The sequence below is a fragment of the Ochlerotatus camptorhynchus genome, unplaced genomic scaffold (assembly GCF_037179485.1).
Source record: "Ochlerotatus camptorhynchus isolate MF236.1 unplaced genomic scaffold, CSIRO-AGI_Acam_v1.1 ptg000203l, whole genome shotgun sequence".
NCBI classification, from domain to species: domain Eukaryota; kingdom Metazoa; phylum Arthropoda; class Insecta; order Diptera; family Culicidae; genus Ochlerotatus; species Ochlerotatus camptorhynchus.
The window spans coordinates 3522091-3548757 of record NW_027040693.1 but is presented as its reverse complement, the minus strand read 5'-3'; the positions used below and the strand labels follow the sequence as shown (position 1 = coordinate 3548757).

Sequence of the window (26667 nt, the reverse complement as noted above, 5' to 3'; positions counted from 1 at the left end):
CCGAGTTTCAATCCTCTACTTGATCCACCATGACAAGTTTTTCGGTTTGGAGTAGGAAAACCACCAGCTTACTGTGATTAGCATACAAATTGCCGTGAAATTTTGTAGAGCAAAACAAAAACAACAACGAGTACCGTGTTATGATTATTCGTTTCAGTGACATTAGGTCACACACACACACACACAGTCACTGTTTATGAGCAGTTTCACTAACACTTGTGCTTCAAAGTTCCACCTTTGATTGACAGAGGCGCTGTTATCAGTGACGTTTGGCATTTGTATGGGAGAAGGGAACACTTGCCAGTCTTCTTGATTTGTAGTCTTCGGTACCACCTAGGCAAGTAGTTTCCAAATAAGGGAATTACAGGTCTAAAATAGGGACAGTAACTCGTTTTTTGGATAATTCTTTCATGGATGTTTCTTGAACTTCTTCATAAATTTTTCATACTATTGCTCATAAAAATTTTCGAATATTCTAGGTAAAGTGGCTAATAGCTGCTTGGTAACATTACAAAACATCTTATCAGAAAATAGTGTTAAACCCGAGAGAACACATCAACACATCAAACGATCGGTAAGAGACAGGCACAATCGCGTCATCTGCCGCTCAAAGGTAAATGCTCCGAACGAATTGGATAGCAAAGGTTCCATCCTCAGAAGAAAGGTTAGTGTTTTTGCTCATTTTTCTATGCGTTGCTTCCACCTTCGCTCGGGCGCAGCGCTACTGTGTCTGTCGCTCAGATTCAGGCAAAGTTGCCAGTCTTCTTGATATATTGTCTTCGGTTAAACACAAAATCGTCTCTTATCCTTGTTATGGCTATTCGTCGGAGTAAAATTCGCACACAATGATAGGGTAGCTAAATCAGTTATGGCTATACGTTCCTATTATGGTGTGTTCCAGTTATGGCTTATGGAATACTCTAATTGGAACTAGCCATGACTGGTGCATCTACCCCAAAAAATAAAACAAAAATCAATTACTCACCCATTCCTGTCCGTAGGAATCAGTCAGATCGTTGACGGCCTTCGAGTCCCATCCCTTGCGGAGACCGAACAGGTGCAGCGGCAAGAATCCGTTCTCGGCCATGATGACAAAGTAGACGAAGAAACCGGCGGCAGCCTGGATCATACCGATCTGACCGTAGGCCATCGAGATAAGTCTGTTGGGATGGAGTTCGGATTTCGGGGGGGGAGGGAAAAAGAGAATGTGAGTTAAGGTTGTCCCGATTGACGAGCTAGGCAGGAGCAGGTCAAGGATCAAGCAAGGTGACAGCCAACCAGGGAGTGGAGCACTCCGCAATCTAGGTGCTTCAGTTTTCTCGTTCTTGGGTGACTGTCAGCTTGATGAGATTACTTGTTTTTTTTTTAAAGGCAAAGAGGAAGTTAGTAAGACTTAATATTAGACCATAACCAAAGAGTACTTAAAAATTAAATTAGTTCTAAAATAGAAGCGATTTACGATACAGGTCGCAGAATGCTCGGGAAAAATGTGCCAGCTGTAGCAGTGTAGATTTCCCCAGCATTTGCGAATGTTAGTGAAGCGAAACATTTACAATTTTACATAAAACATGCAGAAGCGTTTGTTTATACGGTTTAAGATTGGAGTATATGTTTCAGTGTATGGAGGGCAAGCAATTCGCATGCAAATCTCAGCGATTCTTCGTTTTTTTTCTTACTATGCGTATGTATGTAGCTAGGTGGGTAGCGAATCTCCCGAAGAGATTACCGTAGTCGTAGGAAAGAGAAAAGAATGATGAAATGTGAAGGAGACCGAGCGAACTAAAGCGTATAGAGCGTAGTTTATAGAAGTATAAGGAAGGAGAAAACGTTCAATCAAAGAAGACTGGAAAAGAATGGCAAAGAAACGGAAAGGAAAGAGAGGAAACGAGAAAAATCACTCAATTTGGGGGTATACTCACTTTGCTGACAGTTGGACAATTAATGTCAAACGCACGTCGGTTTGGACACAGGGTCAAACCGCGAGGGGAGAGAAGGGGGCATTCGAAAATAAACAACAATGATGCCTGTCCTGAGGTGACAGATGTGATTAAGTGGGGAAGGGGGGGGGGTCGGTTAGAAGAAAGGGGGTTTGTTGGAAAGGTTTGGAAAGCGAGAAGCGCACTGGAAAGCGGATGAGTATTGCTCGTACATGTCTGTGTTCTAGACAAATGGCGCTATGTTCGATGGCAAGTTGGAGAATGACAACATTTAGAACGTATGGCAAATTTGTTCAACCGTGGTGTAAACATTTCTTTGGGTTGTGTATGTCAATCATCCACTGGCACTGGTGTTTGTTTTGTTCGGTGTATATTCTAGTACGTTATTCTTGTGTTGTTTGATGTTTGTTTATCAAGAGAACTGTGTAGGATCTAGTACAACAGCTAGGTATAAGCAAACACACTAAATGGAACGGGGTTTTCTGTGAGGTACGTGCTCACCCAAAATAACTATTGTTCAACATCTAAAGGACCAAGTTGGAACTGGAACGAACTAACATTGATCTACACATCATAAACTCTATTTCACTAAGAAATCAACTAGAAACTGAAAACATCTAAAGCGAAATCAACGAAAAGTTAAACAGGTTGTCTGTTTCTGTGTCATTTTGCTACCCAAAACAAAAAGATAAAGTGAGTTAATATGCCATTTTCGAACATTCTGTCTAATTACTAAGTTAATAAAAACACCTAAAACAAAAAAAAAACTATCTTCCATGACTAAACAAAACAAAATCACGAATTAGAACTCTCAAGCTGTTCTAAATTTCTGACCAAAGAAAAAACCGGAGAAGAACAAAAGGAAAATCGAGAAAAGAGACAGAGAGTAAGAGTGATAGAGACAGGAAACGAATAACACACTAAGTTCTAGTACTGCGCGTGTGAATTCAGATTTTACTCGAGGGGAAGAGTAACATTCTAGTACTCTGTCATTCGCGTGAGGCAAAAGGAAATCGTGTAGGAATACATACACACACACACGAAAAGGGAACGGTTGACCGAAGGTTTTTGGATCTAACAGTGAAGTACTAGATTAGCACGCGGGATGTGTGTGTGTGTGAAGATCGATGACTGCGCTCTCTGTCTGCCGTGGATTCCTGCACCCGGATTTCGTACTTCGGTTGAAAATACGTTGCACAAATACGGTAAACGAAAACAAACAGACGACGAGGACAAAATGAAAATACAAACATTTCAAATTCCGATTGACAGATATAAGTAACCAACAAACATAAAAACGTTCGAAATTTGATTCAACAGCGAGAGAGAGAGAGAGAGAGATAGTTATAGGTGTGGAAGACGTATGTAGATTATACAATTTTGTGTCGAAGTGTTGACAGTAACAAACAGAAGGAAACCAAGAGGACAAAACCTGACGGTAACGAACGTAAACAAAAACAGACAAAAACATTGCGACTTTGTTGCTTTGAATTGGCATAATAAACAAAGGACTTGACATGTGGTAAACTTATTGCTTTTCAAATGACTTTTTTTTTGTCAGTTTGGTATTTGGAGTCCTGACCTGCGGTTGACCAGATTGTCACGGTACGGATCTCTCGGGCGGCGCTTCATAATGTCGCTCTCGGCGGCTTCGTAGGCAAGAGAAATGGCCGGTACCTGGCGGTCGGATGGTTGTTGACGGCAGCGGTTGCGTAGTAGTAGTAGTAGTGGTGGTGGTGGTGGTGGTAGTAGTAGAATGGTCAACGCAGCGCGAGACAGTTGGTTAGTTGTTTGTTATTTTTTTTTTTGTGGTTTCGAGTTGTAGTTGAGTGGTATATAAGGCAGTAGTAGATTGTAGTAGTTGACAGTCGGTGAAGAGTGATGATGGAGTGGTAGTAGAGTAGGTAGCAGAAGACGTACCGAAAGTTTAAACGTGAAAAAACAATCGAGAAAGAAAGAAAGAAATAGTAGAATGATTGTCGTTCCAATGTTAATCTACTACAGCAGCAGTACGTTCGTTTTGTTCAGTTTTGCGGTTGCTACGGTAGCAATCGACGGAAACGGTGGTAGGTAAAAAGAATATAGATAGTTCTGTCCAGCTTGCTTTGACTCCGAACTTGATAGATTTTGCCCGTGAGAGCAGTGTGCTAATAGATTTTCTGGCAGGTTTTTTCGCTTAAGAGTAGAATGAAGTACTAGAGATGGGTGGTGTTAACCAGATGGGAGAGCATACACGCGCTATCTATCAGATTGTTATTGACTTGCAGTAAGAGTTGCTTCAGTTGAGTCTATTCTAGCATTCCGAGGCGGGTAAATCCGCCCAGCATAAACAAGTGTAAACAAGAGAAAAACTATTCTAACCTCACAAAAGCAAAATATTAGATTAGCTAGATTGCCACACAACCGAGGAGGTAATAGACGAGTTTTTTTTTTTCTCAGTGTAGGTGTATTTCGATGTTGTTCATTATTGATCGCTCCGCTTGAGAATGCCATTTTTGTAAGTGTCAATTGGTGGGAGGGTGTTTCATTGGGAGAATTGGGGGAGCAAGATTTTCTATGGAGGTGTGCATGAGATCAACAAAAAAAGAGATGGAGGCAGATGAGGGTGACCATTGGGACTTACCTTACGTATTTTTGATAATATTTAGATATCGCATGAGAATGGGAACGAATGTGGATGACGTAGACGCACACACACACGCACACGCACATACACGTACAAGTGCGGACAATATCTGATTTTGGAAGAAAAGGATGGTGCGTTCGATTGGAAGCTACTTTTGATATAGATGACAGATGAGCGAGCGAAGGAAAAGGGAACAGATGAATGCAATCAAGATTTGAAAGTGAACTAAAAGTATAAAAGTTTCCTCACCAAAATGTTACACACACAACACTGATAGTGGAGAACAACCTCTTCGAGAAAGGAAGAGGCCGGGCGAAAGAGAGAGAGAGAAAGAAACTGAGTGCTCGATCGCAGATGGCAGTGCAAAACTACTCTACCAAATAGACCAAAAAAAACACAACGCCATCTAGAATCGAGCACCCACCAAGCTACGGCAAGTGGGGGTAAGAGACAGAGAAGGATCCACACACCGACTAATCTAGAAAATAGGATGAAAACTAATAGGAACCGAAGGAAAAGTGATACGAATGATAAACAATGTTAGCCAATTGGAGATTAGATACCGATAAAAAAGTTTAAAGGAAACCAAAGATAGCCGAATTGAACAGTTGTTGCTTTACGGGACACGAGTGAGTGAGTTTCCCTTCTTCTTCTTCTTCTTTTTTTTCGATCAGCCATGGAAACTCACTCACTCCGTCAAAGAATATGCCAATTAGATACAAATTTTGCTAATCATAGGAACATAATTTGTTAAGTAAAAGAACCCAGCTAATTGAAAATTATCGTAATTTGTTTTTAGAATAGACCATTTCCATTTTTTTTTTAAATTTTGGATTTTTTTTTTGCTGGTGGGGGCTTCTTGGTTTTTACCTTTCATTGACCAATTTATCAGTGAACGGATTTCGTGGTTGACGTTTCATGATATCGGACTCGGCTTCCTCATAGGCTAGCGAAATGGCAGGGACCTGTATGTATGGGAGGAGTAGTAGTGGTGTGTAATTTTTTTAGTTGATTTCTTTTGGATTTCATGACGCCAAATATGGGAATATTTCTCGTTGCTAATTTTCTTCGATGAGGTTATGATTATTTTTGTTTTGTCGGGAAGGAGAGTTCTATCGATTCAATGAAAATGATTTTTCACTATGATTTTTGCACATCGACAGCAAATGATTAAGTTTGTATTCTAACAGAGATTGAAAAACAAAACGAGGACAAAAACGAAGCACTTGTGAGTTTCTAACACACTTCAGCTGACACCGATGGTTTCCGTAGGCCACCCAGCCCTGGCGGCGGGTAGGGTGGTTCCAAAAAGCTGATAAATGAGCAGGTGAATAACGGAACTAAAAACATATCGGTTTGAAGCAACGGAAAAAAGGTGCAGGAGTTGATGTAGATTTTTAAGAACTGATTTATGCTTTCATCACTGAGAGGTACATAAGGAGGGAACGGCTTGAGTGTTTCGGTTTGTGTCTGTGTGTGACTGTGAGTGTATATATTTTATTTTGGTAGCATCGCGAGCAAAATATCTTCCCACAAATTGTTAGGTTAGAAGGCAATTTTGCACATTTTCTTTTGTACACAGATGCGGGAGAGGTTAGTTAAAAAAATATGACACATTCGGCACCCATTTGTTTCGAATGCATTCAGGCGCATTAGTGCATGCAGCTTTTGATTTACGCGATTCCGAAATGGGAACAAAATTTGTTAATTCTGCCAATGCGCACGTTGGAACACTGCACTAAAACATTCCTATTTGTTAGAGTTAGAGAATAACCAGGGATTTTTTGTTTATTTTTGGAACGGGGCGGGGGGTTTAATGAACAGCTGAAACGAATAAAAACCTTTCGTTCACGAGTTTGTCATTGAATGGATCGCGAGGCGGTCGCTTCATGATGTCGGACTCAGCGTGCTCGTAGGCCAGCGAAATGGCGGGTACCTAATTGGGGTTTACCGTTTCGTTGGGGACATTTTTGAACCAAACCAAAAAAAAATGGAGTTGTGGAAAAATAAAAATGTGAAAAATTAGAACAGAACGAAAGTTGTAAAATTTGCTAAACTAAACTCTATGGGATGGGTTCGATCGCGCACATACCTGAAGTTCGATTTAAGGAAGTCATTTTCAATTTATATGAATAGGTGAAGAATTACTAAGTGAAAACAGTAAAAAATGTGCTACTGACTGAGAGAGAGAGAGAGCAAAATAACAAATTGTGTTCTACTACAAGCGATCGATTTCGGTTCGGCACTCGCCATTCTAGCGAGAGCGACTATCTGAGGGAGCGAGTGGAACTTCAAATAAGAGTAAGAGTCCAGTGTTGTTCGGAGAGCGTAAGATAATAATCTAGCAAATTTTGATTCTGATTTAAATCTGGCGTGAGCATCGAATATGTGCCAATAGTTTCCAAATTCATTAATCAAGCTAGATATACTGTTTGTACTTAAATATGACAAAAAATAACCATTAAATACGAAAATAGAGAGAGAGAGAGAGTTCAAAATAGAATAAACAAGTTAAAGAAAGAGAGAGAGAGATACAGAGCGACTGGCCAGCGTGGGTCTCACGCAGAAAACGGTACCTCTCGTTGACCAGCTTGTCCTGGTAGGGGTTGCGCGGACGACGTTTCATGATATCCGACTCAGATTCTTCGTACGCGAGGGAAATGGCTGGGACCTAACCAGAAACACCGATACATGTGGTTCATGTTTTCAATCAAACCAAGTTTTAAATTTGATGTTGTTCAAGAAAAAGAAAACCTTCGATTAGTACCGCAGAAAATCGCTAATTACTTGTAGTCGTTCTATCTGCCGCGTTTGATTTCCGATGGATTCAATCAAACCCTGACGCAAACCTGCTATTTTCACCTTGACTCAATGCAAGTTCCTCACTCAAGAAGGGAGAACTCATTTCGAGCAAATCATTTCAAGTTTCATTTGGTTTTTTTTTTTTTCGTTCGTTTGTTTGATGAAGAAAGACAGACGGATAAAAGTGATACACGATCATCATCGAGGGATGCGGTTCGCGCTGGACTTACCATGTCAGTTCCCAGATCGATGCACAGAATGGTGACGGTACCGAGCGGGAGCGGAATGTCGCACAGAATGAACGCCAAGAAGGGCGAGATCTCCGGAATGTTGGATGTCAGCGTGTATGCGATCGACTTCTTCAGATTGTCGAAAATCAGACGACCCTCCTCAACGCCGGTAACGATCGAAGCAAAGTTGTCATCGAGCAGGATCATGTCGGCGGCCTGTGAACATGTCGATGAAAGAACAAAAGGGGGGAAACAGAGTAAGTCAATGGAACGGCAAATGGATTGACCGCAGGTCCCGCGAGGGCGGGACGTACACGGACAATCCGGATTCACACACACACACACACTCAATTCGATAGCACAACATTTAGGTTATGTGTTAGTAGTGGTCCCTGATCCTTGGAAAGGTTCAGAGTGTGAGAGACGGGAAATTGTCAGTTGGAGGGATGTTTTCCATGTAGGCAGAGAGATGGAGATCCTGTTGTTTAGAGTGTACCTATATTTACAGTAAAAGTAAAGTGATGATGATATTTGTTTTCCTAGTGAATGTGGTGCGTATTTGTTCAAGGTGCTGATGTTTAAATTGAGGGGGAAGTTAGAGGGTTGTAACATAGGGATCGGAACCGTGGAACAATCTCGAACGTTTGGAACTGCCCAAGTTCATGAAATACCCGAATACTGAAACATTCGGATGATTTGAAATAAATTGTCAGGGAATTTCGTCTGATGTTACGAACCAATTGTCACTGTGGAGGCTCAGTACAAGGAGCCACTTGCACCTCCACAGATCATCGCCCCAAAAGAACGAACAGGTGCTTCTCAATTGATGCATGAGAGTTTAGAGTTTAGCCCGATTCGGTCAGCTTGCCAATCAACGCCCATAGCTGGGATGACCGTATTCGGGCATAAGACATCCGGAGAATGGACCACGGAACCCCGGAAGAGGTTGGTTAGAGTTAGTAGCTACTGCTCTGTGTCAGAACTCATAATAGTCACACAAGTAACGACACACAGAGACGACGAGACTCACCTGCTTGGACACATCGGACCCGGCGATACCCATAGCAACACCGATGTCGGCCTTCTTCAGGGCAGGCGAATCGTTGACACCATCACCGGTGACAGCTACGATGGCACCCATCCGTTGGCAACCTTCGACGATGATCAGCTTCTGCTGGGGCGAGGTACGGGCAAACACAATCTCCGTGTGGTAGCGCAGGATTTCATCTATCTGGTCCGAAGAGAGATCACGCAGCTCTGAACCATGCACAACGGCGGCCTTAGCCTCACGTGGATTAACCTCCGAAACCGGGATATTTAGACGCTGGGCAATGTCTTCGACGGTTTCGTTGCCCTCCGAGATAATACCGACCGATTTGGCAATGGCCTTGGCAGTGATCGGGTGATCACCGGTAACCATGATTACTTTGATACCGGCGGAGCGGCACTTGGCAACAGCATCCGGGACAGCGGCACGGGGAGGGTCAATCATGGACATGAGGCCGACGAAGCGCAGGTTTTCACAGGGAAAGTTGACTTCTTCCGAGTTGAACTTGAATCCGGCGGGGAATTTGTCCGATGGCAGCATGAAGTCGCAGAATCCGAGCACACGTTCACCGAGACCTCCGAGTTCCAGGTAGGCATTGTTGAAGGCTTCCTTCATCTCTTCGTCCATCATCTTTTCCTTGCCGTTGATGAAGATGGTCGAGCAGCGTTCCAGGATTCGTTCGGGGGCACCCTTCATGACGAGCAGGTAGCGTGGATCGCTGGCGTCTTCAGTTTCGTGGATGGAAACCTGGTACTTGTTGGTCGAGTTGAATGGAATTTCGGCAGCCTTCTTGTTGCGCTTACGAATGCTCAGGACATCTCCGAGAGCCAGTTCCATACACTTGAGCAGAGCAGCTTCAGAAGCATCACCGCTGACTTCCTTCTTCAGAATTGGGACACCATCCTGACCTCCCTTGAATTCGGCGCGGTTGCACAGGGTAGCGATGCGGGACAGAGCCTTGAATCCGGGGCTGGTGCGATCGTACTGAACACCACTCTGGTCCTCAGTGGTGTCGGCTTCGATGATTTGATTGTCGAACCACATGTGAGCAACGGTCATACGGTTCTGGGTCAGGGTACCGGTCTTATCCGAGCAGATGGTCGAGGTCGAGCCGAGAGTTTCGACGGCTTCCAGATTCTTGACCAAACAGTTCTTCGAGGCCATACGCTTGGCAGTGAGGGTCAAACATACGGTGACGGTGGCCAGCAGACCTTCCGGGACGTTGGCGACGATGATACCGATCAGGAAGATGACAGCGTCCAGCCAGTGATAGCCGAGGATGAAGGCAATGACGAAGAAGGTAACACCGAGGAACACAGCGACGCCGGTAATCAGATGGATGAAATGGTGAATTTCCTTGGCGATTGGAGTCTCACCGGTGTCCAGACCGGAGGCGAGACCGGCAATACGACCCATTACGGTGTGATCTCCGCAGCTGATGACGACACCCTTGGCAGTACCTTCGACGGCGTTGGTCGAGAAGAAGGCCAGATTCTTGGTTTCCAGCGGGTTTTCATGGGTGAAATCCGGTCCACGGGACTGCGGTTCCGATTCTCCGGTCAGCGACGAGTTGTCGACCTGTGAAAGAGATAAAAAACGGAAATTGTTAGATGGTATTCGCACATATCAAAGCAAAAGGCTATTATCGTGTTTGTTGCTAATGAGTTCAGCACTTCCGCACAGAGGAGTGATGGATGAGGGGGCCATAAATTAAACTTGGATGACTATGTGTAACGATGACTAGGTAGGTTTGTTGAGCGGTGCCAAAACGGTTTCGTTCGAGTCAGACAGTGAATTTTAGATGCGTTTTCCGGTTTCAAACTGAGGGTGCTGAGTAGCTCACTTTCCGTAAAACGGTTGTTTATCTGATCAAGACTTAATCGGAATTATGAATAGAGCGGTTCTCTATCCCTGCACTTAGATGCCCCTAACAGGGAGTAGAGCAACTAGAAGTATTTTTGACTCAACCAAAAGAAGATGCACTGAACTTCCAGGAAGTCTGCAGGACGTAGAGGGTGGGTCTACTGAAGGATATTGGAGGCACATGTCCGGAGGTCCTACCTCAAGACTTTAAGGTAGTTTACAGTGGCAGGACCGAGGAATTACTCAAAATATTCCCGGTCCTGAAAACGTTGATGACAAAACCAAAGCACATGAATTACAAGTTCAGAGGTTTCCAAGGCTGGTGAATTTTGGGAAGGTAGATGGGATGGGTTGGGGTCTTCTGGAGCAATCTGTTTTCCGTGTTCTGAAGATTTTAAGGGCAAACTCAAAACGATCGAAATTTAGGAACAGAGTGATAAAACATTGACAGGCAATCCAATTAGAATGGAAGGTAAGTTCGGAAGCATCCAAAGCCAGTTCGAAAATTTTCAAGAACATATCCGATGATCTCCCGACAGGACAGACCCAAGGGACGACATTCGATGTTAGAGGGACTTCACAGGCAGGTTCAGATTACTTGTGGAGGCTCTCATGCATTTATTGGAGATCACTGAATGGACCTTTTTTCATCAGCACTTGGCTACAGCTTTTACCTTAAAATCTACCGGACTCGCTCTCGTTGCTCACTGGAGGCTTCCTCAGGCCACCGACCTTGAAATCCTTTGAAAACTGATGTAATTTGAACTTGGTGTTTGCGGTGTTTATAGCTTGTCATGGATGACCTATAAACTATCCATAGCCTGCGGTGGACTTGGAAGATTTTGGCTAGACGCCCTCTGGACTTGAGGTCGTTTGGATTGATCATTTAGGTCCATTGAAATTTGGTTCGTAGTCTTCTTGGCATACCTTAGATTTTTATTGGGGTTTCCGATGGAGGACCACAGGAGTCGTATCTACTTTAGCATTCTTTGAGTTGAGATGGGCCATCCGAACGTTTGAAGTTATGGACTTGGCCATGGCGCTCTCTAGGCTCATACTTGATGACCTGCCCATGACTTGATAAGCTGCCAATAGAAGTTGGCGTATGAATTTTGTAGACTAAGTTCTTATACGAGCATGTGTCTGCTCTCAACTTACTGTTCCTTTAAGCAGTTCCCAAGTTATCAATCAAGAGAGGGGTCGGTAAAATTTCGAACCCGGAAGATTTTCCAGAGAGGACCGGGATTTGAATCCACCGCCTATGCCTTGGTAAAATATCTTGCCATAACTGAGGCCCATGATTGCAAGCTTATTTTAGGGAATTCTGGACAAGATCTCACGAATCTTTGGGCTTCCGCTGGATGTTTCCACCGTTTTTAGGGGGTTTTCCAAGCTTATCAGTTTAAAGGTCTCTAGAATTTCACTCGATTATCACAACTCGAACTCGTCTGGACCTATCCCAGGCATTTTTGAGTTTATGTAAGAAGTCCTCTACTATTGCTATTTCTAAGATCTTCCACGTCAACTACGGTGGCCTCAGATTTTACGCACCAAGTCTAGAGATGCCTTATGCGGACTTATGGTTGGAGCAACTCCACCGTTAGTCTAAATCTATTCCGGTCCACCCGGAGACCATGTTGTAGCAATGGAAGTCGTATGGAATGTCTCCGAAGATTCTAAGGGTTGAACCGAGAGGCCTCAACTCAACTTCAGTTATTTTATGGGATAACAACAACCTCCGGAAGGCATTCCGGGATACTCCAGACCATTTTTGGATCAACTTCAGAGGATTTATGGGCTAAGTTCAACAATCTTGAAGGTTAATGAAGAGAAATCATATTTCATAGAGGCCTTATGACTAATGATGAGTCAACTTAGGATGGCTTATGGGTTACCTTTGGAGTCCTTACAGGTTGAGTCTAGAGGTCTTATAGTTCGACTTTAGGTACATCTTACGGGTTCAAAGATCAAAGGTCTTGCGGGTTGAGCGTAGTGGTCTTATTAGTTAACATTAAAGGCGTTATGTTTTACTTCAGAGAATTTATGACTTATAGCCTCCGGGAGGCCTTACGAGATAACTCCAGAAGGTTGATGAGTTAGCTCTCAAGAGCTTATCAGTCAACTGTAGAGGCCTTAAGGGATTACTTCAAAACATTTTTTTTGGGTCAACTTCGGAGGCTTTATGGGTTAGGTTCAGAAGTCTTGGGGGTTAATAAAGAGGGATCATTTTTCAACGAGGCCTCAAGAGTAAGATTCAGAGCTTCTATTGGTTAACTTAGGACTGCTTATGGGTTTACTTTGGATGTCATACGGGTTAGGTCTAGAGGTCTTATGGCTCAACTGTAGACACATTTTCGGCGATTTCTAGTGATCTTAAGGACGAGAGTACTTATGAATAAATTTAAGGTAGCTCCCATAATTTTTGGTTTAAATACAGAGGCCTTGTATTATCAATCGAAGTCTAATGAATAATCTCCCCAATGGTCCAACAGGATGATCCCAGTTGATCTTATTGCTCAACTTTGGAGGACTTAAGCTCGCTCAACATGAGAGATCTTGTTGGTTATCTTCAACCTCTTGATCATTGGCGTTGCTAGAAAATTTTTCTGGAGGGGCCTAGATAATTCTGGAGGGGACCTAGATAATTCTGGAGGGAGACCTAGATAATTCTGGAGGGGGCCTAGATAGTTCTGGAGGGGGCCTGGCCATTAGCTACGCCAATGCTCTTGATTACTATAGAACATTGATGTGTTAGCTCTCAAGAGCTTATCAGTAAACGGTAGAGGCCTTGAGGGATTACTTTTTTGGGTCAACTTCGGAGAAATTATCATCCATTGAGGCCTTATGAGTAAGCTTCAGAGCTTCTATGGGTTAACTTAGGATTGCTTATGGGTTGACTTTGGAGGTATTATGGGTTAAGTTCTTATTGGTCAACTAAAGACGCATTGCCAGCGATTTCTAGGGGCCCTAATTATCAAAGTACTTATGAATACAATTAAGGTTGCTCAGAGAATTCTTGGGTTGAATACAGTGGCCTTGTATGCTGCAGCTTCAGAGGCCTTGTAGTGTCAACCGAAGTCTTATGAATAATCTCCCCAATGGTCCAACGGGATGATCCCAGTTGGTCTTATTGCTCAACTTCGGAGGCCTTCAGCTCAACATGAGATATCTTATTGGCTAACTTCAACCTCTTGATTACTACAGAAGATTGATGAGTTAACTCTCGTGAGCTTATAAAACACCTTCACTGCCCTTATGGGTCATCGTCAACAGCTATACCAGTGTTTGTAAGTTCTGATCAGGCCCGTATATAACCAAAAAGGCAAAATAACGTGCCTGTGGTTACTTGGGTATGGCTCAACTTTAGACACATTACCGGTGATGTCTAGGGGTCTTGGGCGAACCACTTCAAAGAAATCAAATTCAGATAGATCGGGATGATCCCAGCGGTATTATTAATCAACTTCGGAGGCCTTCTTAGACAACCAGAGGCCGTGTAACAATGCACAATAGAATCATAAAGTACTAGAGATTATGTCCAAATCGCATATAAGAATGGATTTGGTCGCATAATGTTTAAGTTTCATCGTATATAACGCAACATGTTGACCGTTATACGATCTACCATTTTTTGCATCGTGCAAGAGTATAAATTAGATCAGATGAAGTCGCAATACTTGTTAAACTAAATTTGTTATTACATATCAAGTCGTATATGTTATCAACTTGTCAAACATGAGAGATCTTATTGGTTATCTTCAACCTCTTGATTACTATAGAAGATTGATGTGTTAGCTCTCAAGAGCTTATCAATCAACTGTACTTGCCTTAAGGGATTACTTCAAACATTGAGTAGAGTCGACATAATTTCGTTAAAAGAGAGTTGAATTTTCCGGGCTTTGCCCGTGAAAACTTCTCAAACATGAGGAAAATCGATAGAGGTTTCACTCAGTTCATTCGTATACTCTTAGACTGTGTAAAATTTTAATGGATTTTCCTAGTAATCGGGAAGTGCTTCCTGATTTTCCACAGCTTTTTTCCCGGAAAATTTACCTTTTGAGTAAATCCACTTCAGACCAAATTCAGTCAACTCGACTCAATTTCAAGTCGGTCTGATCGACCGAGTACATAAAGAAAATCCTATTGTTTAGACAGATCGGATAGCTGCACATTTGAATCAGCCGTTATAGATGTTCGAACAAAAGTTAAAATTAAGTTGCATGTCGGTTTGTCGGTGAGGAAACTGTCTGCTTTTTCGGAAGGAATTTTGATTGATTTCCCGTTTAGTATTTGTCCGAATTCCGCTTTCGAATCTGTCCGCATTCCTGGCAAATAATTGTCGGAATTTTCGCCAGGAATTTGTCCAAATGCACAGTTTCTCGGTATGAATTTGTCGGGATTCCCAAACTGACTGACTTTTCCAGTAGGGATTTGACAAGTAGTGCAGTAGTAGTTTACTCGCCCCAGATCAAGGCTAATAAAGTCTTGCAATACGTGAATAAGCTAGTTTTCAGATTGATAAGTGAGATTGTAATCGATTTTTGTTCGAATTTATAATATATGCGGTTAGCTTTGAACTTTAGGCGACAAATGACAAACATTTTAATTTGAGCAGTTCCTAGCCAAATTGCGAAAAAAATAAACAAATTTTAAAATTTGTCTAAGCTTCGCGTAATTGTTCGCTAAGGGCAACGAACCATGTTTGTGCTGAAATTCGGTCTTTATGACTCACGCCTAATCGAATCGCTTGTTTATCGTGTAATGGTGTGATGTGATATGAGGGGCTCGGTGGACTTAGAGCGACTGTTTTTGCTTTCTGAGCAGAACATCCTGAGTCTAATCTCAAGCCCATCCACATCAAGATTCGTCAATCGTTTTATTTGTTAATATGACTACATGGTAATAACAGCAACTCGATGATTGAAAAGGAGCTCGTTTGCCTAGTAGCAAACGTTTTTGCTTACTGAGCAGATTACCGTGGGTTCAATCCCAAGCTCCTTCGCGTTATACGATCGTTAGGACATCAATTCAGCTTATCGTTTACCAAAACGAACCCTGCTGCAAACCCAACCCTCTTACCCAACATCCCTGTGATTCCTCATGGAAGTGCAGAGGACTCCTCGGCTTCCATCAAAGTGAGTGTCACGTTAACACATTCCTACCCATTCCTTTCTTGACCTGCATTCGGGTGCGGCCGGCGCTGGTATTGCCTAGTTTGAGATCATCAGTTTTTACACATTGAGGATGAATTCTAGCCCCAAGCGTCGTCTATTGATTCTCTGTGTAATTACAGCTGATCTGGCAACAACAGAGTAGCAACCGTGGGCGGTCAATCATGCTCATGCTCATACATGGCGTATTCGATGTTTTTCAATAAATTTTAGCACGAAAACGGCTCATCTAATCGAAATGTAATCTGGGACAAAGTTGTAGGAAACTTGATTGCTTTTTAAGAAAAAAAAGTAGACGCTGAAAAAATCACAAATTTTCGACCCTTTTTTTTAAATAACTGCTAAAAACTTTAAAATGTTTAAAAAATGTTTAAAAACTATGATTTATTGAAAAAAATATCGAACACGCCATTTTGAAAAATTAAGCGTGAGTTAAAATGGCCGAATTCCGGCCCAAACTTGGTTCAATACCCTTAGTGAACAATAATGCGAAGTTTCATGGGGTTCGAGGAGGACACTGCTCTTCGACAGATCATAGACTAAATAAGCTTATCAGTAGCTGAATAAGCTGTTATTAAGCTCTTGATCTTCTACAATTACATCTGTAATGGACATATTCCTGGCAAACCGTTATCATAAAATTGACATGCTGTAAGAAGCACGGAGCAATTGCATGGTCGTTTTTAGACACCAAGAACACGAATCCAAAATGACACACTGACTTCCCAGATAACCAGAAGTCGTATAACAATGTACAGACAGTATCGTAAATTGCTACAACATCGCAACATACATTAAATCACCATCGCGGCATAGTTTAAGTTAAATCGTATAGAATGCAAATTTCCGGCTTATAAGCGATCAATCATTTTTTAATCGTACTGTATTACAAATCAAACCGGATAACAATTTAAGACCTTAGGCCGTTCGCAATGCTGAAACTAAAACAGAAACGCACCTCTCGCAATGCTGAGTTGCAGTTTCATTATTCGAGCACTATTTTGCACCAGATTTGATCATGTTTGAAACACGAATTAACGCGTAAGTGTCGCTGCTTACGGGTCCACCCTCCGTTTTTGGACCTTCATTCAATGGTAAATTGAAAACAACCAGGTATCGTACTTGATCATGTCATACGAGATGGACATAGACTGTGGACTGTACTAACAACAAAAAGTTTAAAAATTTGCCCATAACCATATAGTCGGACAGTTTTTGGAAGTTCTTCTACCGTTATTCTATGAAAATTAGGCAATAAATTCCGAAGTTTTTAGGTCTATTATAAATAAAACCTTATTTTCTCAAAATTCTGGAAGACTTTTTTTTCTAAACATTGCTCCATGATAAAGTTCGAGTGGTGTTAAACGTAATTTTAACCTGCTCGAATTACCTACATGATCCATTATTCAAAGTTTCGGAGAAGGTCCAAGCTGATCGATTCGTCATTTGGCATGGAACTGCTCTTATACGATTTGATGGGCCTTACAATTTTATCGGATTTAATTTCAGCTATCGCACAATTCAAAAAACAGTCGGGAATTTGAAGTCCACACGATGCGAATGCGATGGGTATCATACTGATTTCGACTTAATCTGTCTCCACTGTTATACGACTTCCGCAGTCGTTGTTAATAGTTGGGACCGCTCGAACACACAAACACTAACGGAGATATGAGATGCCTATAAACGCTGGTTCGCTAGTCGGTTGGCTTTGTCGATTTGACGAGCACACGGGATTCAATTTCAGAGCAAAGCAGGAACCTTGTTTGTCATTATCGTCATGCATGAGCTGGAAAGCCGGTGGCGCACGTTGATAAGGGTGAGAACAGTAGCCTTCAGCCAGCTCAACTCTTCAACATTCGCACAGTAGTGCGGTCCTTCCGTTCGTCTCGATTCTCTTCCCAGCTCAAAAACAGCTGACGATTGCAAAATTCCATCCATCATTCAACCCGCCGTTGGCGTTCAATTAAAACATTACGCGACTAGTCTCAACTTTCAATCTATTAGAGCAAGAGAGAGAGAGAGAGAGAGAGGCAAGAACAAGAACGAACCGAACCTTGACACGTCAATTTCCAGACATTGTGTAATCGACGGCGCGGCGATCCGATTGAATCACAGCGCGCCCGTCCGACCGCCGATTCGTTCGCCATTTTACGACTCAATTGCTTTGTGCTCCACATTCACAATTCCGAATTGAATTAAGCCTCAATTCAAAGGAATTAAATTTAATTAATGTTGATACCAGCAAACCACCAACCGACGACTAACTCAGCGCTGAGATGATACGGCACGTTGGGATTCAGGCACTAGTGGCAGGGTGGAAGGAACAACATACCTTGAAGTTTCGGGCTTCGATGACGCGCACATCGGCCGGTATCCTATCGCCAAACTTGACCTCAACGACGTCACCGATGACGAGATCTTCGGCGCGCAGTGTCAGCTTCTCACCCTCACGCAGGACGGTAGCGAACTGGGGCACCATGTTCTTGAACGATTCCATAATCTTCGAACTTTTCGATTCCTGTCGGTTGGGAGATTGAGGGGTTAGTTGGTTTGGTGACTGTGGGGGTTGAAGGAAAGTCGTACCTGATAATACGAGAAAATACCGGTAACTATCACGACGGCGGACAGCACAATACCGAGGTACAGGTTATCGTCGGCCGGTTCCTCGACGGTACTGGCCTGGATCGAGTAGGCAACGAAACATAGGATAGCACCGATCCACAGCAGCATAGCGAAGCCACCGAAGAGATTCTTACAGAACTTGACCCATTCGGGCGTCTGTTTAGGTGGGGTAAGTGCGTTTGGTCCATCTCGTTCTAGGTTCTCCTTTGCTTTCGCATGGCTGAGACCCTGCAATGGGAAAGAGGCACAAAGTTACGAAGGTTCTCCAATAAAAATGGCAGTACTTACATTTTCTGGATGTGTCTGTAGTCGCTGGTACAGTTCTTCTGGTGTGATTTTATGAAAATCGATGTCCAACTCCTGTTTCAGATCATCCAAATTATCTCCTTTCTTCTTTGGTGGCATTTTGCGTCTTGACTGTTGGTTGGGCAACGGAAAAAGAAATTCTAAATTAGCACAGGTTCACTCTGGCCGTTATTCCATCTAATCGATTCGTAAATCAAATGAGTGAATGAGCGCGCGAATAGAAATTATTGGCGAAAGATGCAGATCGAACGAAATCTGGCTGCAGACTGATACCGTACTGGACGTCGTTGAATCGCTATATTTGCGACAGCGCACCGCGATAGCGCAAGCTCCGAGGGCTTCTTGACACTTCTGTACTAGATTGAATAACCACTTAATACAAAGGCTCTGCTAGCGCCCGGAGATAAGATATCTCCCCCGTCCGCGGCAATCGGAGTGAACTAATTACGCAGACAGGCGCACATGGAGCTTCCTTCCAAGTCGCCGTAGGCAGTGTGTGTCGGACTGCCCTTCACTCTAATGCTGGTGAAAAATTTCCTACCCGGTCCCGATATTACCGAATCGACAAACAACAAAACTAATCAATGCCATCGGGGGGACGTCACCCGTGTGCCACCTGACCGTTTTGACAAGATGATTGGTTTCGAATAGCAACTTGTGGTTATCTATCGCGCTGTGCAAATCGAGGTCACGTTCCGCTCCTCCAACAGCCTATAGGCAGTCGAGGATCATCGAAACCCCCCTTTCAATAGGTAGATGGGTGCACACGCTTGTTTACCTAGATTTGAGCTTCTCAGTACAGCTACGCAAGGTTGGTTTTAGATCTGAAGAGGTTTCACGCGCCTTCTAATCCGGATTTCGTTCGATCTGTTTACTTTCGCCGCTAGAATTGACGTTTCTCTCACTCGTGTACTTTTGTTATGTGCGTTGTCAACGGCTAGATATGTATAAACTCGCTTAGAATGTTAGTAGCCCAAAGTAGAACATTTACACCTTACCGAAAGAATACTAGAACAGGCACCCGCCTGGGACTTAACCTAGAAACTCATGCACGATACCTACTTAGAAAACTAACTAAAGTGTGATTTGATTACGCACATTATTGATTACGAGGTTGTGCAATAAAACCTAGAGCAGAAACAACAACAAGCGGCTACGGGAACTTTTATCGATGTCGAGAACGTGCTAGAGTGGTGGATTATGGGGGTGAAAAGATATTAACCATTTCAAGGATCTGCCAATGGCTGGTTGCGGGCGGCCGGCGAGACGAAAAGCAAACACCGTCGTCGTCGTCGTGGTCGTCATTAAAACGAAACCCGTGTTTCCGACCGCAAGGACTGACGGAGCGTAACGGCACGAATCGGTTGTGTTGTTGTTGTTCAGCCGACCACCGACCGAGGCGATGCGATGAGGATTTTTTTTTCTGGAGGTTGCAGTTGGAATCTCCGGTTTAGCACGCCCGCCTCAACAAAGCGATGATTATGACGACTTGATGGCTGATTAATGGGTTTCGTTTAAATTTTGCGGTTGTTTTGCGGAAAGGTCACCGGATGAATGCGAATTTTCACGGTTGACACGTTCGTTTACCGGTGCGGGAAGTGAGTGGCAGCGACAAGCTAAATGATGGCATTTGGAATTGAAAACGATAATAATGTTCTGATGGGTATGAGCCTTCAGCTTTGATATACGCTTTTCGGTGGTAGCAATTTAAGCAAAAAATCTTCAATTCTGCACTCTGTGTGCTTGCATATCCAAAACGAATGAGACGTGCAGTGTGCTCTTGAATACACATTACAAATATGTACATTCAAAATTCTTCAACTTTTGAAGTTTGAGTAAAACACAGCATTCTGTCCTGTTTGACGTTAAAGAATTGTCATTCCGGACGCTATTTTTGGAGCTAAGACAAAACAGCACGCGTGCTTAATTGTGCTCTTCTTATGCACATCTCACGGCTCCCGCATGTGCCCTCTCCGGTCTCTCAAGAAGCGATTCTAGAAGTGCACGGTACAATCAACAATCAATACGAAACTATCGATTTGAAATTGGCTCACTACTTGACTAGCCTATTGGTCCCAAGCAAATCGATTAACGTACCCCATTGTAGGTGAAATTCTAGTACTACACTATGTTTGTTTTGATTCTCTATGAAAGTTTGACAGATAAAATGAGGGGTTCGTGGATTTTCCTATGTTTCTAGGGGTGAATCGATTAGCTTGTGACCGAAGATAGTACCAGAGCTGAGCCAAAAAGTTGAGCACGTTTCTTCGGAACCTTCTGGTCTTAGAGTTACCTCTATGGTACAATCTTGTTTATGTTTTTGGAAAATCACTATTCTACATTTCCGGGAAGCTTATTCAGTTTTCCAGGAAAAAAACAATTTTAATTTTCTACTAACGGCATGCTAAATAAACGTTTGCTAAAAACTACACAGGAAACTATTTCCGGGAAATTTGCTTTATTGTTCCGGGGATAGTCGAGGGAAACTTCCGGAGGATGTTGCAAGAAACTTTTGCGCGAAGCGGACAAAAATATTCCAGGAAAACAGGAAGAAACTTCTGGAGCAAATTGGAATATTCTTCCAGACGAAAGACATTTCGCCGGAATTCGAAGTTAAGTTCCGGGAAAAGTCAAAAAACTTCCGGAGACAGGTAAATTTCTTTTGGAGGAAATCGGACAAAACTGAGACACTTCCAGGTTGGAGGAAATCTGAAGACAGTTATAGGTGAGTTCGGCTACAACTTACTATATAGGTTATTGGGATCCAAAGGATGCCAGATGAACGTCGGGTAAAAGTTTCAGTAAATCCAAGGGAAAGCCTGGAGAAACTTCCAGGAACAGCCGGAATACACTTTCAAGGAAAGTCAGAAGAACTTCTGCAGGAATTCGGAGGACAATTTTAGGTGAAATCGGTTACAACTCAGAAAAAACTTCAAGTGTCGGTTAGAAGTTGATTTCCTACGAAAACAGAAAGAAACTTCTGGAGGAAATTGAAATAATATTCCAAATGAAATCGGAAATAATACGATAAAAGGGAGGGAATTTTAGCGGGAATAGTTGAAAAAAACGTCCAAGAGAAGTTCGAAAAACTTCCAGGCAGAAGATCTTTTGGTGGAAATCGAAAAAAAAAATACAGCGGCGTTGGAAAACGTCCAAGGGAAGGTCTGGAGAAACTTTTAGGAGCAACCGGATGACACTTCCAGGGAAAGACGGAAGGACTTTCACTGTCCGTTAGAAGTTGAAAGAAATATCCGAGGGAAACAGGAAGAAACTCCTGAAGCAAATTGCAATAATTTTGCAGAGGAAATTGGAAAAAATATGATTAAAGTTGGCCGGAATTTCCGCGGGAAACTCGGAAAACGACGTCCCAAGAAGTCCGAAAAACTTCCAGAGGTGGAAGGCAGAAGTTATCAGCGATATCGAAAAACATCCAAGGAACAGCTGGAAGACACCTCCAAGGAAAGCCAGAATTCAGAAGACAAGAAGAGGTGAAGTCGGATACAACTTTGAAAAAGCTTCCAGTGTCAGTTAGGCGTTGATAGAAATATTCTTGGGAAACAGGGAGATAGTTCTGGAGCAAATTGGAATAAACTTCCAAATGAATTCGGACATAATACGATTAAAATGGAACTCCAAAAAGCTTCCGGAGGCGGTAGGCAGAAGCTCTTTTGGAAGGCATCGGACATTATTTTCAATAATATTGGAAAACATCCTAAGAAAAGTCTGGAGAAACTTCCAGGAACGGCCGAAAGAAACTTCCAGGGAAAGATGGAAAGACTTCTGGAGGAATTTAGAGGACATTTTTAGGTGAAGTCGCTTACGACCAACTAGGAAGTCGGGATCCAAGGTAGTTTAGCATATCAGTTAGAAGTTGAATGAAATATCCAAGTGGAATAATCTTTCTGCGTAAAGCGGAAAACACGATAGAAGCTGGAAGAAACTATCGCGGAAAATCAAAACCAAAAACGATCAGTGGAAGTCCGGAAAACTTCAGGAGACGGGGGCAGTGGCCCTCTTGGAGGAATACATCGGACAAAGCTTCCAGGTAGTGTTTCCATTTCCTGGCCATTTCTTTTTTCCCGGGAAACGGGAAACAGCTGATGGCTCTTCTCGGGAATTCCTGAGAATTAGGAAACATTTTAGACCTGATACCAGAATAGTATTTAGTTGAATTCATGCTATTATATCGATCAGCACTGTATATCCGAATTCTCCCAAAAGTCTCTTCCAACTTCCCTAGAACTTATCATCTGATTTCACCGGAAGTTTCCTCTACAGGTACTTCTGATTTCCACAATTGCTTTTTTGACTGCATTACAAGTTTCTATTCAATCGTTCTAAACTACCCCGGAATTCGACATCCCCGGAAGTTTGCACCGACTTCTTTGATTAGTCTTTTTGGCTTCACATAGGAATGTCTAGCAATTTCCCCTAAAGTTTTTTCTGGCCTCCTCCGGAAATTTCTTTAGGCTTCCCTCGGAAAATTCTTCCGACTGGAACATTCGTCCGATTTACCGTAGAAGCTCTCCAGATTGCTCTGGAAGTTAATCAAAACTTTCTCTTTAGAAGGTTTGTTTTGGCTCCTCGGGTAAATTTCTTGTGACTATCATCCAAAAATCTAGAAGAAAAGAAACAGATTCCCGTGAATCGTGATTTTTGGTGAATTTCCCGGGATGTCCCGGGAAGGAAACACTTGGTCGAAAACATCCAAGCAAAATCCTGGAAAAACTTCCAGGAATAGTCGGAAAACATTTACCACACCAGGGAAACGGAGAAAGACTTCTGGAGAAAATCCGGCAAGTTTTAGCTAAAGTCGGTAGCAATTTTCAAAGGCATGCCCGATGAACGTCGGAAGAAACTTCGAGTATCAGTTAGCACAAACCTTCGGGGGAAGTCTGGAGAGGAAACCGAAACATTTGTCTGGAAGAATTTGGAAGGAACTTCCACCGGATGTTGGAAAAGCTTCCTGGAGTAAACGGAAGATGTATCAAAAAAAAAAAACTCGTGAGTTAGTTCTGGAGAATGTCGGAAGAAACTTCCAGCGTAAGCCAGAATATTTTAGTCAGGGGATAGTCAGAAGAAACTTCTGCGAGAAGCTAGAAGCATGTTCCGAAAGGACATTTCCAGTGATGAAGAATTCTGGCATATGCTGGAAGAAAGTTTGGGGAGTAATCGAGAGATTAGAAGTTAGCAGAACATGTCCAGCAGAAGTTTAAAGAAAGTACCACAGAAGGATTCGAGCGGAGTCGGAAAAACTTTCGAAGGAAGTCGGGAAAATGTTCCATGGAAATTTCTGGTGGAAATCGGAACGAAAGGAATTTTCTAAGTGAAGCCAGAAGAAATTTCTGATGGAGTCCAGAAAAAACTTCCGAGGAAATTAGAAGACATTTTCCTTCGAAGCCGAAAAGACTTATCAAGGAAGTCGGGAGAAACTTCTGGGGTAGTTGAAAACGATTGAATAGAAACCTCCCAAATGAAAAGAAGCTACCGCGGAAGCCAGAAGGACTTCTGGAAGAAGCTTCCAAAGAAATCCCGATGGAAGTAAAAATGTTAAAATTAAGAAGTTTAACTATGTATTATATTATAAATTGCTATACAGAAGTGAAGGAATACACATTCTGATGAATAAATGCCATTAATTCTACTTATTATCTTTCTGGACTTTAAACAAAAATATTCTCCGTTTATCGTGCATTGCCTTCTTGAGGGGTATTGAGGTAAATGCATATTTGTAATCTGCATGTCAAATGGAACTGAAATCCAAAATTTCATCAAATTTGAAGCACCGGAACTATTTTAAATAAATGTGATTACATTAGAAAAAAAAATCGCCATCTCAGCGCCCCTCGGTGCGACTTTGTATGGGAGAGAACTGTCAATTTGTTAGTTTAGTGTTGAACAGTGATGTTATAACTATGCTTTAAATCTTGATTTAAGAATCAAGATGAAAGTCTGGGTTCGAAAAAACATTGTTCTGCTCAGAAAACGAAGCTTTTTCAGATGATACAAACCGATTTCAGTATACAAACCGATTTTTTTTTCTATTAAAGAACCCAATTAACTAGGAAGCCAAATGGCCTGGAAATGGAAACACTGAGAGAACTTGTTTACATGGAATTTAACCTTTTCCGTAGACTTCAATATGAGTGTTTGTGATCTAAAAATGATCACGATTGAAGCGTCTAACTGCTGTGAAAATTTTACAAAAATGTCACAATCGCATATATCACAAGCTGAAAGACGACGACGCTAATTTTGTTCTTTCGCTTCAGATTCTAACACCTTGCAAACATGCTCTCTGAACTGTCAAAAACGCGAGGTCAATTTCCGCCGTCTACGACCTAGGTAGGCCACCCCGGGAGCAACTAAACAGCTCCAGTGTAATGCTAATGTACCCCGAAAATTCTGGTACTCTGGTTCTGTCAAATCGAATAATGGTGGAGTAAATTTACAATTGGTCTTTTTTTTTATCAACTTTTTTTTTCCCGTTTTTAAGTTTTTTGTTTTTTTTTTAACTTTTTATAAAAAACATTGATATTTTTTCTAATAGTCTTCCAATCGACTCAGCATGACGGGATCGGAAAATGTCTGTCTATTTATGTGTGTGAGAGAGCGCGTAAGACAATTTTCTTATATGTATTTCTCGGCAACCACTCTACCGAATTGAACGCAACAACAACCAAATGAAAGCTACCATGATTCTATAGAATGTTAATTAATAGACTTTCAATCGATTAACTGGTTCCGGATATATGGACGGGACAAGACCCTAAAATCCTGGAACTAAGTGATGTTTGTCGGCAACCACGTAACCGAAATAAACGAAACCCTTTAATCGGGTTACTGCCCAGTGCCCACTTAGGAAATAACCATAAAAAGTGCTTAAAAACCTGTGCAGGTTCCGAACTATGTGTCATATGGTTAAACTATTTGGGTTATGGTTCGTGTATGGAACATTTTTATTAGGGTGGTGCTTTCGGGGTAATTTTTAAAAAGAATATCAGAATTTACAGAAATAAGAAGTGCCAGATCACACCACTGGTGGATTAATAAAGTTTTTTTTATTATGACGTTTATTGAACTATACAGTAATCAATTCTCCTTCATTCTCCACGGAACAGTATCAGTTTAGTAAGTTTTTTACGTAGTGAAATCTTGATCCCACCGAAGTTTTTGGCGTACTGCTCCAGTCGATATTTAAGATAGAAATCAATGCATAATTTGATCAACATATTTCGATGGTTGTTGACAGCATCATGATCTAAAATGTGCAACACCAGTAATACGTCTCACTCAAAATTTATTCTTGGTTTGCTTTCGACGTCCACATGAAGTGAAACAAAAACATGTTTTCTGATGTGAAAAAAGTTGTGCCACCAACGATGGCTGACCCCATTGTTTACGTACGGTGGAGACATCTACAATTTGCAAGTGGGTACGTGAAACTAAGGTTTTCTGTCTAGATGCTCGGGGGGTGAGGTAGGCTGACTTTGGTTTGTCATTGTTTACATGTTCGAAAGGGGCCCTATTAAAATGTCGTTACGGAAATATTCGCGGCATTGGTGAAACAAAAACCGAATACGATTCCAATGGAAAACGAAAGATACCGATAAAATTATCTTTATGGTGTTTTTGTTTACAGTTCACTTCGAATTACCGGACATCGACAAACAAACGCGGAACAGCCGTTAGAACACAGCTACTAAATACTACCGAAAATGATTGCACGTTCACTTCAGGTTGATCACTAATCGCTACTGATGATACTGACCTCACGGATTTCGCACGTTTGTTGCCACATTTGACATTCAATCCCAACACGTTACGTAACGCCTGCTTATCTGTCAGAGATAATCACCTTTTAAAGAGCGGTGCACAATGCATCCGGATTGAATACGTTTACGGCAAAGTGACAGCTAAATGCAGCGATTGATTTACCGCAGCGTATTTTGGCGTACAAAAGAGTATTTTTGGTATAAGAGCATTGTTTTAAGGGGAAATATATAAATTATGTAAGTTCCTAATATTTTAGAGTTGGTAATTAGGATTTCTTTCGCAT

General features: G+C 42.2%; 1 protein-coding gene across 11 annotated transcripts in view; it reads right to left on the bottom strand.

Annotated features, from left to right (window-relative positions):
* Atpalpha (sodium/potassium-transporting ATPase subunit alpha) overlaps window positions 1-26667 on the bottom strand; it is a 216242-nt gene that overhangs the window by 16998 nt on the left and 172577 nt on the right. For 8 of the 11 annotated variants that reach the window (XR_010517724.1, XM_065224003.1, XM_065224011.1 and 5 more), the window contains 7 exons: window positions 18591-18719; window positions 18264-18530; window positions 18013-18198; window positions 8626-10221; window positions 7596-7811; window positions 6405-6499; window positions 986-1160 (listed from right to left, as the gene is read on the bottom strand). Coding sequence is in view for 10 of the 11 variants with exons in the window: in XM_065224003.1 (XP_065080075.1) it covers window positions 986-1160; window positions 6405-6499; window positions 7596-7811; window positions 8626-10221; window positions 18013-18198; window positions 18264-18530; window positions 18591-18719 (2664 nt within the window). In the remaining variant the exon portion in view is untranslated. Of the gene's footprint in view, window positions 1-985; window positions 1161-3519; window positions 3615-5433; window positions 5529-6404; window positions 6500-7139; window positions 7235-7595; window positions 7812-8625; window positions 10222-18012; window positions 18199-18263; window positions 18531-18590; window positions 18720-26667 lie in introns of all 11 variants that reach the window. The other 3 variants (XM_065224007.1, XM_065224006.1, XM_065224004.1) reach the window with 3 other exon arrangements.